This window comes from Pogona vitticeps, chromosome 2 (genome assembly GCF_051106095.1).
Source record: "Pogona vitticeps strain Pit_001003342236 chromosome 2, PviZW2.1, whole genome shotgun sequence".
Classification (NCBI taxonomy): Eukaryota; Metazoa; Chordata; class Lepidosauria; order Squamata; family Agamidae; genus Pogona; species Pogona vitticeps.
The window spans coordinates 48,650,862-48,672,782 of record NC_135784.1 but is presented as its reverse complement, the minus strand read 5'-3'; the positions used below and the strand labels follow the sequence as shown (position 1 = coordinate 48,672,782).

Sequence of the window (21,921 nt, the reverse complement as noted above, 5' to 3'; positions counted from 1 at the left end):
CTGGAAGGGCTTCCTCAAGTGCTTGGGCAAAATCCCTCACTTTTCTTTGATCGCAAGTCTTGCTGATGTCAATACGTGGTCTTCCTTCCTTTTTCGTGTGATATACTCTCTTTGTTCGCAGTTTTACTCTACTACCTACCAGGGAATGATCAGTATCACAATCAGCACTCTGGTAACTGCGTGTGATCCTAATACTAGGAAGGCTGGAACGTCTAGTGAGGATTAGATCGAGCTGATGCCAATGCTTTGATCTTGGATGTCTCCAGGAAACTCTGTGTTGCAGCTTCGTGTTAAAGAATGTGTTGCTGACACAAAGACCATAATAGCAGCAAAACTCCAGCAAGCGCTGGCCATTTTCATTCATCTTTCCGATGCCAAAACGGCCTAGACAAGTGGGCCAGGAGTTGTGATCAGCCCCAACTCTAGCGTTAAAGTCTCCAAGAATGAACAGTGCCTCTCTTTCAGGGACTTTTTTGATGGTAGCTGCCAGATCATCATAGAATTTGTCTTTCACTTCTGGAGTGGATGACAGTGTTGGTGCATATGCACTAATGAGGGTTACTGGTCCTGCTGATGAGTGGAGCTGCAGAGACAGGATTCTTTCACTCCCCACAGTAGGTGGAACAATGTATCTCAGAAGAGTATTTCTGACTGCAAAGCCAACACCATATTCCCTGGTCTCATTCGATGGTTTTCCCTGCCAGAAGAATGAGAAGTCTTTTTCTTTGACAGATCCCGAGTCTGGCAGTCTTGTCTCTTGGAGGGCAACAATGTCCATCTGCAGTCTACTCAGTTCCATGTCAATGACAGCTGTCTTGCGCACATCGTCTATTTCTTGCAGGTCGTTAGGAAAGCCGTAGTCATGGAAGCCAGGGGTCATTGTCCGTACATTCCAGGTGCCCAGCTTTAGGGCAGAAGTTTTCTTACGATTGTTGCATGGTGCACGGTTATCGATCTGCTTGTCGGGTTTGACCCTAAACCCCACGCACCCCGTGAAGTTAACAGACCGTGGCGAGGTAGCACCTTACTGGCTGGGGGCTGCCCAGCTTAAGGCGGGCGGTATCTACCTAGTGAGGTGCAATGACCTCTCCCACCGTCAGAAGTAGCCCCTGGCGTCCTGCTCTACGCCAATTGAGCAAAGACTTATAACCGGTAACTGCTACTTCCCGTGTTGTTTCGACGCTGTATGCGAAGCTGGAGTGTCCTCTCCAGAGCACGAAGCCTGGGTAAAATAATATGGAGGATAGGCTGTTACCCAAGCAGAAAATCCCCCCTCTCCACGTCGCTGAAATGGTCCAGTGGAAAGGCAAGAGCCAATACAACTGGCTCCAGCAACGTCGCAGGAGTTGGCAGAATGACACAAAGTGCCTCCGGGACTCCGGCTCCGGATTTTTCCTCGAGGTTATCTCCTGAAGCCCTTTCCATAAGTGGATATAGCCACAAGGCAGTGGAGGTTTAAAGTCGGAGTTTTCCTTCTCCTAGATGGGCTGCCTTCCATGGCTGACGAGCCCCACCTACCCGGCCTGCTCTCTAATAGTGTGGAAGTATGCAATGTTGATTGGCTCTCTAATTTCTCAGGTTAGGGTAAGAAATAGGATTAGAGAGTTTCATGCGCCATTAAACATGCTCTCTTGCTCATACACCATTAAAGGTAAGAACTCTGCCCTCCCTCAGGCCACTCATATTTACCATATTAGGTTTTGAGAATTTCGCGCGCCGTTAGGCGCGCGGTCCAGGAAAATCACAAAATCAAGGCACCAGGCTCCCCCCCTCTAGGCCCATGTGATGATTGAAACAAAAACAGCACATTCCTTAGCAAAATATTCATGGAGGCCTACCCGGCTTTCTTCCCCGAAGCCTCCAAGAGGAATGGGCACAGTTTCCAGGAAAATCACAAAATCAAGGCACCAGGCTCCCCCCCTCTAGGCCCATGTGATGATTGAAACAAAAACAGCACATTCCTTAGCAAAATATTCATGGAGGCCTACCCGGCTTTCTTCCCCGAAGCCTCCAAGAGGAATGGGCACAGTTTCCAGGAAAATCACAAAATCAAGGCACCAGGCTCCCCCCCTCTAGGCCCATGTGATGATTGAAACAAAAACAGCACATTCCTTAGCAAAATATTCATGGAGGCCTACCCGGCTTTCTTCCCCGAAGCCTCCAAGAGGAATGGGCACAGTTTCCAGGAAAATCACAAAATCAAGGCACCAGGCTCCCCCCCTCTAGGCCCATGTGATGATTGAAACAAAAACAGCACATTCCTTAGCAAAATATTCATGGAGGCCTACCCGGCTTTCTTCCCCGAAGCCTCCAAGAGGAATGGGCACAGTTTCCAGGAAAATCACAAAATCAAGGCACCAGGCTCCCCCCCTCTAGGCCCATGTGATGATTGAAACAAAAACAGCACATTCCTTAGCAAAATATTCATGGAGGCCTACCCGGCTTTCTTCCCCGAAGCCTCCAAGAGGAATGGGCACAGTTTCCAGGAAAATCACAAAATCAAGGCACCAGGCTCCCCCCCTCTAGGCCCATGTGATGATTGAAACAAAAACAGCACATTCCTTAGCAAAATATTCATGGAGGCCTACCCGGCTTTCTTCCCCGAAGCCTCCAAGAGGAATGGGCACAGTTTCCAGGAAAATCACAAAATCAAGGCACCAGGCTCCCCCCCTCTAGGCCCATGTGATGATTGAAACAAAAACAGCACATTCCTTAGCAAAATATTCATGGAGGCCTACCCGGCTTTCTTCCCCGAAGCCTCCAAGAGGAATGGGCACAGTTTCCAGGAAAATCACAAAATCAAGGCACCAGGCTCCCCCCCTCTAGGCCCATGTGATGATTGAAACAAAAACAGCACATTCCTTAGCAAAATATTCATGGAGGCCTACCCGGCTTTCTTCCCCGAAGCCTCCAAGAGGAATGGGCACAGTTTCCAGGAAAATCACAAAATCAAGGCACCAGGCTCCCCCCCTCTAGGCCCATGTGATGATTGAAACAAAAACAGCACATTCCTTAGCAAAATATTCATGGAGGCCTACCCGGCTTTCTTCCCCGAAGCCTCCAAGAGGAATGGGCACAGTTTCCAGGAAAATCACAAAATCAAGGCACCAGGCTCCCCCCCTCTAGGCCCATGTGATGATTGAAACAAAAACAGCACATTCCTTAGCAAAATATTCATGGAGGCCTACCCGGCTTTCTTCCCCGAAGCCTTCAAGAGGAATGGGCACAGTTTCCAGGAAAATCACAAAATCAAGGCACCAGGCTCCCCCCCTCTAGGCCCATGTGATGATTGAAACAAAAACAGCACATTCCTTAGCAAAATATTCATGGAGGCCTACCCGGCTTTCTTCCCCGAAGCCTCCAAGAGGAATGGGCACAGTTTCCAGGAAAATCACAAAATCAAGGCACCAGGCTCCCCCCCTCTAGGCCCATGTGATGATTGAAACAAAAACAGCACATTCCTTAGCAAAATATTCATGGAGGCCTACCCGGCTTTCTTCCCCGAAGCCTCCAAGAGGAATGGGCACAGTTTCCAGGAAAATCACAAAATCAAGGCACCAGGCTCCCCCCCTCTAGGCCCATGTGATGATTGAAACAAAAACAGCACATTCCTTAGCAAAATATTCATGGAGGCCTACCCGGCTTTCTTCCCCGAAGCCTCCAAGAGGAATGGGCACAGTTTCCAGGAAAATCACAAAATCAAGGCACCAGGCTCCCCCCCTCTAGGCCCATGTGATGATTGAAACAAAAACAGCACATTCCTTAGCAAAATATTCATGGAGGCCTACCCGGCTTTCTTCCCCGAAGCCTCCAAGAGGAATGGGCACAGTTTCCAGGAAAATCACAAAATCAAGGCACCAGGCTCCCCCCCTCTAGGCCCATGTGATGATTGAAACAAAAACAGCACATTCCTTAGCAAAATATTCATGGAGGCCTACCCGGCTTTCTTCCCCGAAGCCTCCAAGAGGAATGGGCACAGTTTCCAGGAAAATCACAAAATCAAGGCACCAGGCTCCCCCCCTCTAGGCCCATGTGATGATTGAAACAAAAACAGCACATTCCTTAGCAAAATATTCATGGAGGCCTACCCGGCTTTCTTCCCCGAAGCCTCCAAGAGGAATGGGCACAGTTTCCAGGAAAATCACAAAATCAAGGCACCAGGCTCCCCCCCTCTAGGCCCATGTGATGATTGAAACAAAAACAGCACATTCCTTAGCAAAATATTCATGGAGGCCTACCCGGCTTTCTTCCCCGAAGCCTCCAAGAGGAATGGGCACAGTTTCCAGGAAAATCACAAAATCAAGGCACCAGGCTCCCCCCCCTCTAGGCCCATGTGATGATTGAAACAAAAACAGCACATTCCTTAGCAAAATATTCATGGAGGCCTACCCGGCTTTCTTCCCCGAAGCCTTCAAGAGGAATGGGCACAGTTTCCAGGAAAATCACAAAATCAAGGCACCAGGCTCCCCCCCTCTAGGCCCATGTGATGATTGAAACAAAAACAGCACATTCCTTAGCAAAATATTCATGGAGGCCTACCCGGCTTTCTTCCCCGAAGCCTCCAAGAGGAATGGGCACAGTTTCCAGGAAAATCACAAAATCAAGGCACCAGGCTCCCCCCCTCTAGGCCCATGTGATGATTGAAACAAAAACAGCACATTCCTTAGCAAAATATTCATGGAGGCCTACCCGGCTTTCTTCCCCGAAGCCTCCAAGAGGAATGGGCACAGTTTCCAGGAAAATCACAAAATCAAGGCACCAGGCTCCCCCCCTCTAGGCCCATGTGATGATTGAAACAAAAACAGCACATTCCTTAGCAAAATATTCATGGAGGCCTACCCGGCTTTCTTCCCCGAAGCCTCCAAGAGGAATGGGCACAGTTTCCAGGAAAATCACAAAATCAAGGCACCAGGCTCCCCCCCTCTAGGCCCATGTGATGATTGAAACAAAAACAGCACATTCCTTAGCAAAATATTCATGGAGGCCTACCCGGCTTTCTTCCCCGAAGCCTCCAAGAGGAATGGGCACAGTTTCCAGGAAAATCACAAAATCAAGGCACCAGGCTCCCCCCCTCTAGGCCCATGTGATGATTGAAACAAAAACAGCACATTCCTTAGCAAAATATTCATGGAGGCCTACCCGGCTTTCTTCCCCGAAGCCTCCAAGAGGAATGGGCACAGTTTCCAGGAAAATCACAAAATCAAGGCACCAGGCTCCCCCCCTCTAGGCCCATGTGATGATTGAAACAAAAACAGCACATTCCTTAGCAAAATATTCATGGAGGCCTACCCGGCTTTCTTCCCCGAAGCCTTCAAGAGGAATGGGCACAGTTTCCAGGAAAATCACAAAATCAAGGCACCAGGCTCCCCCCCTCTAGGCCCATGTGATGATTGAAACAAAAACAGCACATTCCTTAGCAAAATATTCATGGAGGCCTACCCGGCTTTCTTCCCCGAAGCCTCCAAGAGGAATGGGCACAGTTTCCAGGAAAATCACAAAATCAAGGCACCAGGCTCCCCCCCTCTAGGCCCATGTGATGATTGAAACAAAAACAGCACATTCCTTAGCAAAATATTCATGGAGGCCTACCCGGCTTTCTTCCCCGAAGCCTCCAAGAGGAATGGGCACAGTTTCCAGGAAAATCACAAAATCAAGGCACCAGGCTCCCCCCCTCTAGGCCCATGTGATGATTGAAACAAAAACAGCACATTCCTTAGCAAAATATTCATGGAGGCCTACCCGGCTTTCTTCCCCGAAGCCTCCAAGAGGAATGGGCACAGTTTCCAGGAAAATCACAAAATCAAGGCACCAGGCTCCCCCCCTCTAGGCCCATGTGATGATTGAAACAAAAACAGCACATTCCTTAGCAAAATATTCATGGAGGCCTACCCGGCTTTCTTCCCCGAAGCCTCCAAGAGGAATGGGCACAGTTTCCAGGAAAATCACAAAATCAAGGCACCAGGCTCCCCCCCTCTAGGCCCATGTGATGATTGAAACAAAAACAGCACATTCCTTAGCAAAATATTCATGGAGGCCTACCCGGCTTTCTTCCCCGAAGCCTCCAAGAGGAATGGGCACAGTTTCCAGGAAAATCACAAAATCAAGGCACCAGGCTCCCCCCCTCTAGGCCCATGTGATGATTGAAACAAAAACAGCACATTCCTTAGCAAAATATTCATGGAGGCCTACCCGGCTTTCTTCCCCGAAGCCTTCAAGAGGAATGGGCACAGTTTCCAGGAAAATCACAAAATCAAGGCACCAGGCTCCCCCCCTCTAGGCCCATGTGATGATTGAAACAAAAACAGCACATTCCTTAGCAAAATATTCATGGAGGCCTACCCGGCTTTCTTCCCCGAAGCCTCCAAGAGGAATGGGCACAGTTTCCAGGAAAATCACAAAATCAAGGCACCAGGCTCCCCCCCTCTAGGCCCATGTGATGATTGAAACAAAAACAGCACATTCCTTAGCAAAATATTCATGGAGGCCTACCCGGCTTTCTTCCCCGAAGCCTCCAAGAGGAATGGGCACAGTTTCCAGGAAAATCACAAAATCAAGGCACCAGGCTCCCCCCCTCTAGGCCCATGTGATGATTGAAACAAAAACAGCACATTCCTTAGCAAAATATTCATGGAGGCCTACCCGGCTTTCTTCCCCGAAGCCTCCAAGAGGAATGGGCACAGTTTCCAGGAAAATCACAAAATCAAGGCACCAGGCTCCCCCCCTCTAGGCCCATGTGATGATTGAAACAAAAACAGCACATTCCTTAGCAAAATATTCATGGAGGCCTACCCGGCTTTCTTCCCCGAAGCCTCCAAGAGGAATGGGCACAGTTTCCAGGAAAATCACAAAATCAAGGCACCAGGCTCCCCCCCTCTAGGCCCATGTGATGATTGAAACAAAAACAGCACATTCCTTAGCAAAATATTCATGGAGGCCTACCCGGCTTTCTTCCCCGAAGCCTCCAAGAGGAATGGGCACAGTTTCCAGGAAAATCACAAAATCAAGGCACCAGGCTCCCCCCCTCTAGGCCCATGTGATGATTGAAACAAAAACAGCACATTCCTTAGCAAAATATTCATGGAGGCCTACCCGGCTTTCTTCCCCGAAGCCTTCAAGAGGAATGGGCACAGTTTCCAGGAAAATCACAAAATCAAGGCACCAGGCTCCCCCCCTCTAGGCCCATGTGATGATTGAAACAAAAACAGCACATTCCTTAGCAAAATATTCATGGAGGCCTACCCGGCTTTCTTCCCCGAAGCCTCCAAGAGGAATGGGCACAGTTTCCAGGAAAATCACAAAATCAAGGCACCAGGCTCCCCCCCTCTAGGCCCATGTGATGATTGAAACAAAAACAGCACATTCCTTAGCAAAATATTCATGGAGGCCTACCCGGCTTTCTTCCCCGAAGCCTCCAAGAGGAATGGGCACAGTTTCCAGGAAAATCACAAAATCAAGGCACCAGGCTCCCCCCCTCTAGGCCCATGTGATGATTGAAACAAAAACAGCACATTCCTTAGCAAAATATTCATGGAGGCCTACCCGGCTTTCTTCCCCGAAGCCTCCAAGAGGAATGGGCACAGTTTCCAGGAAAATCACAAAATCAAGGCACCAGGCTCCCCCCCTCTAGGCCCATGTGATGATTGAAACAAAAACAGCACATTCCTTAGCAAAATATTCATGGAGGCCTACCCGGCTTTCTTCCCCGAAGCCTCCAAGAGGAATGGGCACAGTTTCCAGCTCATTCTAGAACTACTCTATTTGGGACTTTGTCCTGACAGGTGATACCAAAAATGCATCGGAGACAATGCATATGGAATGTGTTCAGCTTCCTCTTCTGCCGTGCACAAAAGGTTCAGGACTCACTGCACTACAGGAGTGTGTTCAGGACACAGGCTCTATAGACCTGGATCTTGGTATATGCCAACAGCTTCTTATTGAGCCATACTCTCTTTGTGAGTCTAGAGAACATGGTAGCTGCTTACCAATGCGTTTATCCAGCTCGACATCTAGGGAGAGAGTGTCAGAGATCGTTGAGCCAAGGTACACAAAGTCATGAACAACTTCCAATTCTTGCGTGGAGATGGTAATATAGCAAAGTGTGCTGCTTATATACCGCCCCATAATGCTTCAAGCACTCTCTGGGCAGTTTACAAGTTAATTATGCAGGATGCACATTGCCCCCCCCCCCCCGCGAGCTGGGTACTCATTTTACCAACCTCGGAAGGATAGAAGGCTGAGTCAACCTTGAGCCGGCTACCTGGGATTGAACCCCGGGTCGTGAGCACAGTTTTGGCTGCAGTACAGCAATTTAACCATTGTACCAGGAGGCTCAGTGGTTAAACTGCTGGGGAGGTGAGTCCACACCCTGGCCCATGACTTGTGTTTTCTTCAGGCTGATTGTTAGCCCAAAGTCTTGGCAGGTCTTGCTAAAACAATTCATGGGTTGTTGGAGGTCTTCAGCAGAGTGGCCAACAATAGCTGCATCATCAGCGAAGAGGAAGTCCTGCATGCATTTCAGTTGGACTTTCGTCTTTGCTGTCAATCTAGAGAGATTAAAGAGCTTTCCATCTGACCTAGTCCGGAGATAGACAGCTTCTGTTGCAGTTCCAAAGGCGTGCTTCAGCATGACAGCAAAAAAGATCCCAAACAGGGTCGGTGTGAGGACACAGCCCTGTTCACTCTGCTTCGGATGTCAAAGGGATCTGATGTTGAGCCATCAAAAACTACAGTGCCCTTCATTTCCTCATGAAAGGAGCTGATGATGTTAAGGAGTCAAGGTGGACATCCAGTCTTGGGAAATATTTTAAAAAGGCCATCCCTGCTAACCAAATCAAATGCCTTTAAAGTTGTACTATTTTGCATATTTATGAAATATACAAAATTATGGTTACTGATTCATTTGTTTAAATTTTTTTACACATTGGGGGAGCCTCTCAATATGCTTTACATAAAATAATACTGTGTATATTTGTTCAGAAGTTAGCTCACTCTGTCTAGTAAAATTAACTCCTAGATAAACATTTGGCCTACACTCTTGATAATGTTTATCTAGGAGTACTTGGTGAAATTGAGAATTTGGGAGTAATAGATAAATTTGAGAATTTTGGTTGTATAAAATATGAAACTCAGTTGCTGGACTCTTCTATGCTTCTATGAGCCTGGAAAGCTGACTTCACATACAGAGGTCATTCACACTTGTTGAAATCAGCCCTGACATTTGCTCTCTATTTTGGTGAGAAGTGATTGTCTAATGGTGGAAAAGTTCAATTTAAATAAAAGGGGTGAGCCATTACAAAATACAAATGCAAGAATAGTCTATACCTTTATAGACCATTATTAATAAAAAAATTAAAAATTGTGTTATGCAAGCTGAGCTTTCATGGGTAAATCCCACTTCTTCAAAGCAAGGACCAAAAGTCCAAACTTTTGTGGTAAGATGGGATTTTCCATGTAGTTCTTCTTAGATGTAAAGTTCTTGGCAAGATGAATTTTTGCCAGGCATCTCTGTCTTAAATGAGGTAGGAAGTTGTTTTAAGGCTACATCTGGGTCAGCTGTGGGTTGGGTTTCACACTCCAGATCTCAAAACAAAAGGGCACTGGCTATGCATGAATACCCACATCTTGTTCTCATTTGGTTCTTCTTCAAAACAGACATGTTTCTGCTTGGCCAGAAAAGCAGGGGTGGGGCAGAAAACCCATGTCCTCCATCTGGGAATCAGGGTATAATTTAGTAAACCCACAAGGTATAGCCAATAGGGGTCAGATTTGTGGTTATCCCTAAATTGGGTTTGATTATTATCTTTTCTTGCATTTGGTTAAAAAAAAAGAAGTCAGCTTCTGAGATGTTCTCCTGCATTATGTCACTTTGTGAATGATAGTAAGCAGAAGAGGGTAGGTATCCTGTAGGCCATCTTGACTGCTGCCATCGAATGTTGTCACCGTTCAGGCTGCCCTTTGCTGTGTAACGCTTGGGGTCCTCTTTCCTACTGACAACATGGGCACAATATTATGCAGCAATATTGGGCCATTTCCTGATTTTCTGAATCGTGAATACAGAAGCACAATAATCCACATTCATAAACCAGAGGATTTTTTTAAAGGATATTATTTGCTTTGGAGACTGGATCTCCCCCTTTTATTTACAGGGCTAAAGTAAAGTATGTCTGATAAACCTGCATAGCTTAAAGACCAAATTATATTGCTTCAGTCAGTGTTTACTCCATGCTGTGTCTGGTCAAAGACTTCTCAACTGCCGTTGATTGCACTGATGAAGGAGAGCAAGAAGAACATTAATTTGTTTATTGCATACTTCTGCTTTAGCTGATATGGGCAAAGCAGTTAAGCTGTCTGAATAGACTTGCTGTGTTTGTTTAAAAGAACTGTTGCTCTTCAAGCCCCCCTGGTTAACAAGCTTCTTTAAACAGCTAACCAAGAGACGAATTGGGACCTGAGCAAAACAGTGTGGCATGTGGTGATATCAGTTCCTCACGGATTATATATCGGCATGAGGTACCATACAAGTGAATGTTTCTTACTGAAGTTTGATTCTTGCCAATCAATTTCATAATTTCAAACCAATTAAAGTAGAGAAGACAAAAATATTAGTACTGAAACAGGCAATTTACTGGTTGAGCAGCAGAAGAATTGCACATACAAAAATTTCCTGTCTGCATTGTTAAGAAGTTATAAGAAATATAAAGATTTGTGTCAACTGGGAGACTTTCTTCATTCAAATATCAAACATTTATCCAGTATGTGTTTTTATGTAGAATATTTTTCTTTAACTAATTTTAATGTCAGATATTTACTAAAAAGCCTTTTACCATACACAAAATTTCACTGGGCAATTATCTGTAGAAAAGTCTTTGAATTAGTCTTTCCAGTGAGATCTAACCTATGTGTTATCGTGGCCTGTGGGAGGGGACACTCAGCAGGGATGGTGTTGTGCTATGCCCCAACACAGTGGAGAGAGTTATTTCAGATATACAGTAGATCTTGCTTTCTGTTTATCCTCTACAATGTAGTCTGCTCTACGATTTAAAATTCTTCTACTCTTCTTACTTTTAATTTTTAAAAAATCTCTAGCATTTATCATGGTTTTCTCTCTTTAATTATTTGATTTTTGTTTTAGCATTTAAATTCTGTCTTTAAATTTAAAGTTCAAGGTGGCTTACTTTAAAATATGTTAGATATGTCAGATATTGGATATCTGAGGATGGATCTCAGGATCTTGTAACAGCAAAAAAGGCAATAAATCTTGGGACCAGAGAGGGGGCAGGACTGTTTAATATTCAAAAGTCACTGCTTAGACTTGGACTATGAACATATTCGACGCTTAAAGGCTTCTCTCCTTTCCCATCCCAAGAGCAAAAGGATGCTCTAGGAAACCTCAGAACTTAAAACATAGGGATCAGAAGCATCCAATCTCTATAAATTAAACATTACCAGTGCTGGATTATGATACCATTTTGCTTCATGGAGTAACTTTACACCAACAGGATTTTGACCCTTATAAGAGTCTTCTTTTTATATAATATCTTCTTTAATGATGTAAGCCTCCTTGAGTCCTTTTTAAGGATAAAGGAGGGGTAAAAACCTTTTAAATATATAAATAAAGTAAATTTCCTGTTTCCATATCCTGTTCCCATCTTACATCCTCTCTATCTGCTTGTTTATTTTGCATACATTCAAGCAAATTACATCTATTCTTCCAGTGTCTTGCTTCTATTAAATTTAACCCTCCCCTTTTTTTATTTCATGTTTCCAACATTTCCCACTTCCCAGTACTCTTGATAAATTGTTATCTTGGTGTGTCTCTTATAAATAAAAGTCTCTCTCTCTCTCTCTCTCTCTCTCTCTCTCTCTCTCTCTCTCTCTCTCTCTCTCGGGACATGCATACATTGATTCAGTCCTTTGTTTCCTTCCTTTTATGATTGCTATGTTTTCCCAATAAATGGTGAGGCAGCCTATTGTTTTTGGAAGGGATTTTATACATAAGAAACATTGTGATTAACCCCACCTCATCTCCTGGTGCATTGGTAAACATATAATAGTAGCAAGATTATGTGCTTTGGTCCTGGACTTTGCAAAGTCAGAAGAACGTAAAGACATGTTACTGTAAATAACACTGAGCCTATAATATTAATTTATGCAGAATGCTTTTCAGAAGAACTGCTACTCCACCATTCATTAGCATTTGAAGGTAATTGTTTTCTTTCTTTTTTTAACTAGCCTGCTAAAGGTGGTTGTGCATACCAATCAGACCATATTGTTTTTTTGTTGTTGATAAAGTCTTTGTAAGTTAGAAAATGCTTCTAAACAATGCCATGCCTTTGTCAAAGGAGGTTGCCTTGTCTCTTTAATCAGTTGTATAGGTTATCTCTCTGTTAGCTGCAATTAAAAGATGCCCTTTGGGTGCCTGTTAGGAGTCTTGAGGAGAGGCCCATTTCCATTAAACAGAACTTGGAATTAATTCACAAAAATCAATCTTTTCCAGGAGTCACCTGTAGTTTCAACAGTACAATTAGCAAGGACTTCTAAGACACTTTCAAAACAATTTGGATGCCTATGTCTCTAGGTTGGACCATTTACCTGACTCCTATGAGCAGGCAAGAAGTCTTATGTCTATCAACACTAGTTTTCATTTTATACCAAGGATGCAGAGCTCTTTCAGTTTTCATGAATAATTCCTTAATAGCTGTGAATGAAATACGTTGAGAGGGTGACTGGCAACATACACTGGGCTTGACCTGACCAGGAATGAGGTCATGCAGGTGAGCTACTCTGCTGTTGTTACAGGCAGTGTGGTGTGACCTTGTTGGACTAGGATTCACGAGACTTTGGTTGAAATGCCCACTGCGTCCTAACTATCAGTAGGTGACTGTGGCCCGACTTACCTCATCACAGATAAATGCTGAAGATAAATTGAGGAGAAAGAGGTATAAGCCATGCTGAGTTCATAAGACCAAAGGCAGGCTATAACTAAAACAATAATGCATGTTCTGTATTCTGTTCGGTGTTCCTTTCTTAGCAATGTGCTCACCAGTCGACTTAGTTTACCAAGCAGGAATATCAAGATCTTGTAAACTTCAGCTCCCATTTTGCTATTTATGTTATGGTTTTAAAGATAAACACATTTATACTTGCTTTTTAGGAAAAATATGTTTCTGTCTTCCAGTAACTTAATCCCGTTTTTCTTATACTATTTTAAAACACTGGCATAAGCATTCCAAGTAATCAATACTACATTCACTGCTTAAAGGAAATGGAAAGTGGATGTGTGTGTTATGATGGGAAAGTACAGAAAATTACCATTTCAGAGTATTGGAACATACACAGCTTCCTCTTTTCTTGGCTGTTGTTCATTTTAAATGTTCTTCAATTTTGCACGTAGTAAAAAAGCAATAAAATTCTCTCCGTCTTTCACTTTGAATTTTCTTTATTTCAGCATTGTAGTTTAAACCCAGGAATTTAATAATAAAGAGAGAAAGAGAAGGATTTCCCCCCTCCTCTTGGACACACTTACTGATAATGACCCAAGACAGCAATGTTGTTTTTACAACTTCACTCTATTAAATTCTTAATTCTCTGCACTTTTTCATTATATTTCTCATCATTCGCTATATAACAAGTACATTTGATTTCCACTTTAGACAGAGAAGCTTCTAATTCTGGGCCAGAGAACTACTGCATTGCAAGCAAAAAGCTTACAGGGTTTGGGATAATTCCAGACTTTATCTTCCATATAGAGAGTTGGCACATATGCTGAAGATACCTACCACAAGTGCTCATAGGGCAAGTGCCACCACCTTCTTGGAAACTTTCAGCCACAAAGCAGCTCTAGAGAACCATCCTGATTTTTTAATCCTAAATATAATTTATAACTTTGGGGAAATAGTTCACTGTCACAGATGTGTTTATTACGCAGCATATTATTTGGGCAGTTCTTATTTGCTGGATTTCCTATAGAGTTCTTTGTGAACCTTTATGTCTATAGTTAAAGTGACTTCCTCTTTGTATTTGGGGGTGGGGGTAGAAACAAGCATCACATCCATGAATGGAAATATGTCACTGTTCACCTAATATGAAGGGAGAGTAACCGCCTCACTGAGAACAGTACGAGAGGTTATCTGGTTTGGGCTTACGGCAAGAATAAGCAATGAAACTGCTTTGCCATGAAACTACTTGAGGCATTGTCTTGTGTTGTCAAAACAAGAGGAAGGTCTTTCCTTTATCATTCTACAAACTCACACCAAAGGCAATGTAATATAAGAGGTAGCACTCACTGGAAGGACAGATCCTGAAGCTGAGGCTCCAATACTTTGGCCATCTCATGAGAAGAGAAGACTCCCTGGAAAAGACCCTGATGTTGGGAAAGTGTGAGGGCAAGAGGAGGAGGGGACGTCAGAGGACAAGATGGTTGATATATATATATATATTCTAAAAGCTTTGGAAAAAATAACTTGAATGAAGTAGAGTGGTAATGTTATATTATTGCATTCAATAGTTTATCCTTTAAAATAGTGAATGAATAAATACTAAATTACTGTTGTTAAGTGGTTTGGGCTGAACATCTGTCACTGTTTTTTTAATGTTAGAAAGGAAATTACACTCCGACAATAACTATTTTTGGTCAGCTTAGCATTTTCATTATGCTTTCTATTTATGGCAGTTTGTTTTAAAGTGCCCTTTGAGTGTATCAGTGAACATCTGTACCTAGGCAGCTGCACTTTATAAAACTGTAAACAAAAATATACTTGTTAAGTGTTCTCTTTGCAGCTATCTGAATTGACTTCTAGTTATGGATGAGAGGACTTCTTCTGCTCTGGTTTATAATTCATTTGGAGAAAACAAGATAGTGCATATGAAAGGAGAAACAATCTAATCAACGCTGGAGAATGTGTGATATATGTAGAATCTCCTGGGTCTTACGGCATGCAAACAGTACCAAAAGATTTTTTTTAAAGCAAAGACAAAAAAGATGTGCCAGAGAAATTTTATTTTTATCTTAATTGGTTACCTGTTACATCCTGAATCAGGTTCAAGGTCTTTATACCTACCTGTAAAGCCCTCCATAGTTTGAGACTACACTATCTGTCGGAGCAACTTTTCCCCACCAGACCATCATAGGCAATGGTCGTCTGAGGGAGGTCAAGAAATGTATGATAAAATGTGTCTTCTTTGCAGTGGCACCAACTCCAGGTAGAGCTGTACCTGGTCCTTTCCGGATTCTAAAAATACTGTTGTTTAGAGAAGCTTTCTACAACCCCACCCCCCGCCTGATTCCATTTTTGATTTTATGTCTGTGTTCTGTCTTATCTGATAGTAAGCTTCTTGTATTATGTTTTATAGTCTTTTGGTCTTATATATAATCATGTTATTGTGGGGTTATATTTTATCATGTTGTAAACCACTCAGAATAGTGTGCTACTAATTGACTGGATATGAATTAAGGAAATAAATAAATAAATAACAAATTAATTAATTTAGGCACAGTTGGTTAATTGGTATCCATACTCGTAATTCTGACGCACCATCTCCTATCAGTCTACAATCCTTCATGATCTTCCTTCCTTCCTTCCTTCCTTCCTTCCTTCCTTCCTTCCTTCCGAGCATGTGCATTAATAATGTATTTCTAGTTTGCAATGTATTCAACAATAACTAATTACTGTTTTAAAATGTTGAACAGAAAATTGCAGTACTTTTGATCACAGCCCAGCCTGTTGGGTTCCAGAGATTGTCACTAGAATATGCAGACTTCATGTGCCTTCTTAGCACTTCCCTGAGCATAATCAGAGCGCCTCACAGCTATATTTCTCCATGTTCTCCAAAGCTCATCTGGCTATGCAATAAGGACTTGTAATGAAGATGGCCAAAATCAGGGCCTCTGTAATACCCAAGAATGTTGCCATAGAAGTGTTCAGGATCCCATAGCTTTATTGGAAGTTGTGGCTATAATAATGCTATGGCACATTCTTGAATATAATGATACTTGGTACCAAATGGCCCCATTAGCACAGCTAATGTGTCAGACAAATTTGTGTGAGATAGGCAAGGAACAGAAAGGCTGGTGCCAGCCAGAAGTCTGAAAGGATATGAGATTTTGTTCATAAAGAAGTTTGTAAATCTGAAATATGCTGGCAAATTTCTTAACCCACAAAGAGGGAAAATTGTGGTTTATGGGAGGGCAATTTGCAGCAGTCCATGAGCTGCCCATGACCCACAGCCATTCCAAATTTGGTCGACTCACTAATTTCAGCAAGAATATTTTAGACAAATGTTGAAATACTATGTAAAAAAGTGTATTCTGTCAGTCAGCAGAAAATATAACTATTTCTCTCTCTATCAGTATTCTTTTTCTGAGATTGCTCTGCTTGGCTAGTTAGATAATTTACAGTGCTTTGTGTCTTGTTCAGGAATTTAATTAATATACATACTCCTTAAAGCTGGATAGGTGGGGACACTGTTAAATGAACCTTCCCATCATCTACAAAAGACCAATGCTTCATTTTAGAGGCAAAATTTTATTCTAGATTAGGTTCACTGTAAAAATTTGATTGAATTACGTATATTTTGAGCGTACCGTAAGTACAATTATGTTTGTGACAAGGAAGGTGCCCTAAAATAACATGCCAAGAACTAAGATTGAACTTGTCTATTTCATACTCAGTTACTGTTTTAGTAAAGTTACTACTTTAGTTGTAACTGAATATGAACTCTAGTGTTGCTGGTGCTTTAGTACCCGGCATGACAGGACTTCCTTTCATGTTTCAACACTGAAGCCACCCAAAAACCAGCTTTCCAGAACAGATTTTTGAGTTGCACAAAATATGGTTTTGAATTGCAGTGCAGAAAAGAAATGGCACTACTCCTGATTTTTCTGGTAGAGCAGATTCATAAGGGATGCCTCCCATTACACTGAGGCCATTATGTCCAATTATCACCGATTTCCCCCTTTGTAACAGGGATATAGATTACCACTCTGAGGAACTTATATAGTGGGAATAAGCAATATCTATGACCCCTAACTCCTAGCATTGTGGGACACTACAGAGTCCAGAGTTTAGAAGAAATACTTTTTTGGATTACAACACTCTAAATTTCCTATCTATGTAGTTAAAAACAATCAAACAAGATATTTTCTGACCTGCAACAGAGTCTCTGCTGAAGTTTTTAATGGTATTACTTAAGAGAATCTTTCAGATACTCTGGCTCTCAAACTCACTGACTGAAATTGACCAAAATCTACAGAAATAGAATTTGGGGAAAGCGAAAATAATAGGATTGCGCTTTTTGTGTAAGGAGAAGGAGAAACAAAGACTTCCTCCCTGCCTTAGCACACCACAGAAGCAGCAGTTATATGTAAATGTAAATATGTATATTTATAGGTAAATATATGAGAAGTGGGAGAAAGGGAAATATTTAGGATTCAGTACTGTGTTGAGGGCTAGCACATACACAGAGCTTGAGTCATAAATATTCTTCTGTTTTCTAAAGCAAGAGTTTTTGGACTTTGGCAGCATCACCTGTCGTGATTGAGTTCTGTAGAGATTTTTAATAAGGAGTTTGTTTGTGAATAATCATTTAAATGAATGGGATTTAAAACTGTGGTATGTTACTGGTATTAAAAGAACAACATATCCTTCCTTTTAAAATAAGATAATGGTTCTTATTAATAATTGTACATCTTTTCCTTTTGGGGGAAACCCCTCTATAGATCTTGAAAATTTAAAGACAAAAATGAGAAGTACTGTGTCTGTGCGAGAAGGCCAAGGGGTTGTTTTGCTGTGTGGACCACCAACTCATTCTGGAGGTAAGAATTTTTGAAAAAACAACATTAATCTATGGTTCAAAAACATTAATATTAATATATATTTTCAGCCAGTAAAAATGATGAAAGAATATCTATCCAGTGTGGTGTAGGTGTAGTGCACAGGGAGATGGGCTAGTACTCAGAGAACCTGGGTTTGATTCCCTGCTCAGCCATGGAAGCTCATGGGGTATATAGAACTGGTAAAACCCCTCCCTAAATCTCTCACTTACCTTGAAAGTCTTATTTGGGCATCTCTAAGTCAGTTCCAACTTGACAGCACATAATATAACAAAAGATGACAAGAAGGGCATAATTGCAGTTTGCATAGATTAAATGTAATTCCTACTACACGTATAGTCTATCAATGATGATCATAAAGACCTATGTTGCTATGAAAGCCTACATTTCAGGGCAAAACTAGACGTAATTCTTATCTTTAGCAGAAGGAACTATGACCTTTGGATTGGAGTGCACCACAACTTGTGATAAGGCAAAGTGTCTGCACCAAATATTTTTGGCAGGGGGAAGTATCACACATGCTAAAAAGAATCTCATGTTCGCTTTGGCTTTCTTTTAAGTAAGATGTGAAAGTTGGAGGGAAACAATACAGTCATTGAACTGGATTCTTAAAGGATTTGCTACAGCCTCCCACTGATTATAGACATGCAATATAGCCCACTACTGTAATATCTACAATTGTTGAAGTTCCTAATTTAAACCTAGCACCAGCATCAAAATGAGAAATGTAACTGCATAAAGCTGGTGTATGCCTTTAAGAAACCCAAGGCAGATTTCAGCTAGAAATATTTATTGATTTCAAAATCCTAGATTGCTGCCTTCTTTAATTTTTTCAAACCTGCAATGCTTATAGTCACCGCAGAACCAACAGTGGAGGAAAATGCAAAGAGGAAAAACAGTTTCCTTCCTTTTGTTGTTCTGTTTTCTTTTGTTTCAATTTGAATGTTGCTAGATAGTAACTTTTGTCTCCTTGTGATGCTAGACTGATACAATTGTTAGACTGATACAATTCCTATTTTTGTTCAAACTAATATGTCAAGGTTCTGACACTAATACACAAAGCCCTCCATGGTTTGGGCTCATGTTACTTGTGGGAGCGTCTCTCCTTAATGTTATTTGCCTGATCCACAAGGTCATCCAAGAGTCCTCTGGGTGGCCACCTAAGGGAAGCTCGTAAATCCTCTGCAAGAGGTAGAATATTCATTGTGATTGCTCCAACTTTATGGAATCAGCTTTTTGACATAGCTTTTCAGGAAGGCTTTCCACACTATCCCCAACTGACCACCTTCTCCCCTCCTCTTTTTCCCCTTCCTCTTCTTCCCTCCCCTCTTTTCTTCTGGGGATTAGTTGGTGTCATCTGTTGTTGTTGGGTGGTTTTTTAGGGTTATTGTTGCTGGTTTTAATGTTTATATTTTTATTTTTGTGTTCTATTATATGTGTTGTAACCCACCCATTAAAGGGAGTGGTATACAAATTGAAATAAACAAATAATTTTTTAAAAAAGGTGGGGAATATTTAAACCCCTCTTTACAGACCAGAATTTTGCTAGACATGCTAGACATGATTCCTTAGATGCCTCAGTCACCTTGAAAGCCCTATTAGGGTCAATATAACTCAGTTCTGATGTGGTGGTATAACCCACATAGATATGACTTTTGGTTCACCGTAAAATCCAGTAGAAGTCTGATTACAATTAAGATACAGCAACATGAGGAGGCCCTGCTTACAAGTAAGTGTATTATATGTTGCATACTCATGCTTCCTGTCTTAGATTTTTGAACAGTTCAGGTATTTTTTTGACATAGTCTGTCTCAGATAGAATGAAAGCTAATAGTGAGGCTAAGCCATGTACAGACACATAGGTAGTATGATATTGCAAACAAGAAATTGGATGGATACCTGCTAAATTCTCTATCTTACTCAATTCAGTCTATCTTAGCACAACGAGATAATTTGCTAAATAGTTCCAGATCTTTGGAGATTTTTTGTTCCAGAATGAGAGCAAGACAAGGAACTCTTCTGTGAAAAACTTTGTGCAAAATTGATGTCATTTCCTTAAAAAGCACAGAAGATCTGTGAGATTGTTCTTGCAGCCCTGGTTGATCTCTGGAATGGTGAAATTTTAAAAGCCATTGCTTCTAAGCGCCTACCTCTACAAATTAGAGCTAGACTGGCAACCTGGTTTACCAGGAAGCTGGTGACAATGAAACTCAAGGACAGAAACTTGAGTGGTAGAAAACGTGTAGTGAATCTGACCAAACATGGGCTAGGGTTTATTGGAAGGCCTCTTCTGTGGCAGTGGGAGTGGAAAAGAAGTCATAAAGTGATGGCAGCTGTGAAGACCTTTCTCTTCAGAAACGCTTTCCCACAGTGTCTGGGAACCTGAACTGGAGCTATAAGTCAAGTATTGTACCTTTCTGCCTTGAATGTGTTTTGGGTGTTGCTTCTGTTCAATATTTTTAATGTGGCATTTGTTTGATGCTTTTCATCATTTGCATACTTACTCTTTTTTTGCTTTAAATACTGTCTTTTAAGGATGTAAGCTACCTTGGGTCCTTTTTAAAAAGAAAGTCAGGATAAAAATATTTTAAATAAATAAAATAAATCAATTCTTCAGGAAAAAAAACACCAGATAATGTAACCAATACATATAGGTTTTACAAAGTTCATATACCAGAACAGTAGCTATTGTACTGTTCACAACTGGAGAATTGTACACTTTTATAAAAATTGCAGAGAAACCATTCTCACAGCTGTGAGAATTCTCATTGCTATCATCAGATAATGTATCGCTCTCTCCCAGAAAAGAAGGTTAAAGTTCCTCATTGTATCCATGATGTTGAGACAAGTGAGGGATTTACATGCATATTATATTATAAACAGGTAAAGAACACACAGTTTCATTTATCAATATAATTCATAGAAACATAATGGAATTGTAAAACTAATATGGGCTCAGACTTGTTTGTTTGTTTGTTTGTTTGTTAGACTTTTACCCTGCCCTTCTAGGCCAAAGGTCTACTCCAGGTGACATTACAATTTTTAAAAAACAGTGAAAACAATAAATGTATACTATGAATCCAAGATGGCAAAAATGTCAAACTTTAAGGAGGAGGGAAAGCCTGCCCAAATAGGCAGGTCTTAACTTTACTCCTGAAAACACCCAGAGAAGGAGCCAGGTGGACCTCCTTGACCAAGTTGTTCCAGAGGCAAGGGGCCACTGCAGAAAAGGCCCAGTTCCTTGTTCTTTCCTTCTGGACCTCCCTCGGCGTTAGGCCCCTGAGCCACCTGGCCTGGCTAGAACGAGTGACTCTAGCAGAACTGGGTGGGAGGAAGAACTCTACCAGATATCAATGTCCTAAACCATTTAGGGCTTTATATGTCATTGTCAAGACTTTGAAATCAACGCGGAAATGAATGGGCAGCCAATGCAAGGCGGTCAAAGTGGGGGAAATATGGTGGTATCTTTTCACCCCTGTAAGAAGTCTGGCTGCCGTATTCTGCACCATCTGGAGTTTCCATGTCAGTCTCAAAGGCAGCCCCACGTAGAGTGCATTACAGTAGTCTAATCTCGAGACTACGAGCGCATGGACCAAGGTGCTGAGAGCCCCCACATCAAGATAGGGACGCAGCTGGGCAATCCACCGAAGATGGAAGTGTGCAGAACGGACCACTGACACCACCTGGGTTTCCATAGTGATCATCGGGTCCAGATGTACACCCAAAATGTGAACCTCACTCTTAGTGGTAAGAGTCACCCCCTCCAAAAGAGAGGGAGTTTCCCAAACCACTAATGTCTGGGCCACCCACCTGAAAGACCTCCGTCTTACCTGGGTTCAGCCTCAGTCTTAGATTTTATTTAGAACTGGGGAAATGTGATCAAACGTGCTCACACCAGCCACCAGTCTGGCTGCCACATTCTGGCCCTGCTGGATTCTCCAAGTCAACCTCAGGGAAGTCCCAAGTAGAGAGTATTGCATTAGTCAATCTGGGAGATTTGGTGACCTAAGTCCAGTTACAGTCCTGAGTAGAATACATCCTTTGAAACAATAACTGACTTACCAAAGTCTTATTGATTCAATGGATCTACT

The 21,921-nt window shown here is 42.2% G+C and overlaps 1 protein-coding gene across 3 annotated transcripts in view; it reads left to right on the top strand.

Annotated features, from left to right (window-relative positions):
* The window catches only part of CNTN3 (contactin 3), a 297,168-nt gene that overhangs the window by 106,512 nt on the left and 168,735 nt on the right, over positions 1-21,921 (top strand). For all 3 annotated transcript variants that reach the window (XM_072989444.2, XM_020811500.3, XM_078385204.1), the window contains exon 3: positions 17,717-17,812. In XM_072989444.2, coding sequence (XP_072845545.2) covers positions 17,740-17,812 — 73 coding nt within the window. In that variant the 5' untranslated portion in view covers positions 17,717-17,739. The remainder of the gene's footprint in view (positions 1-17,716; positions 17,813-21,921) is intronic.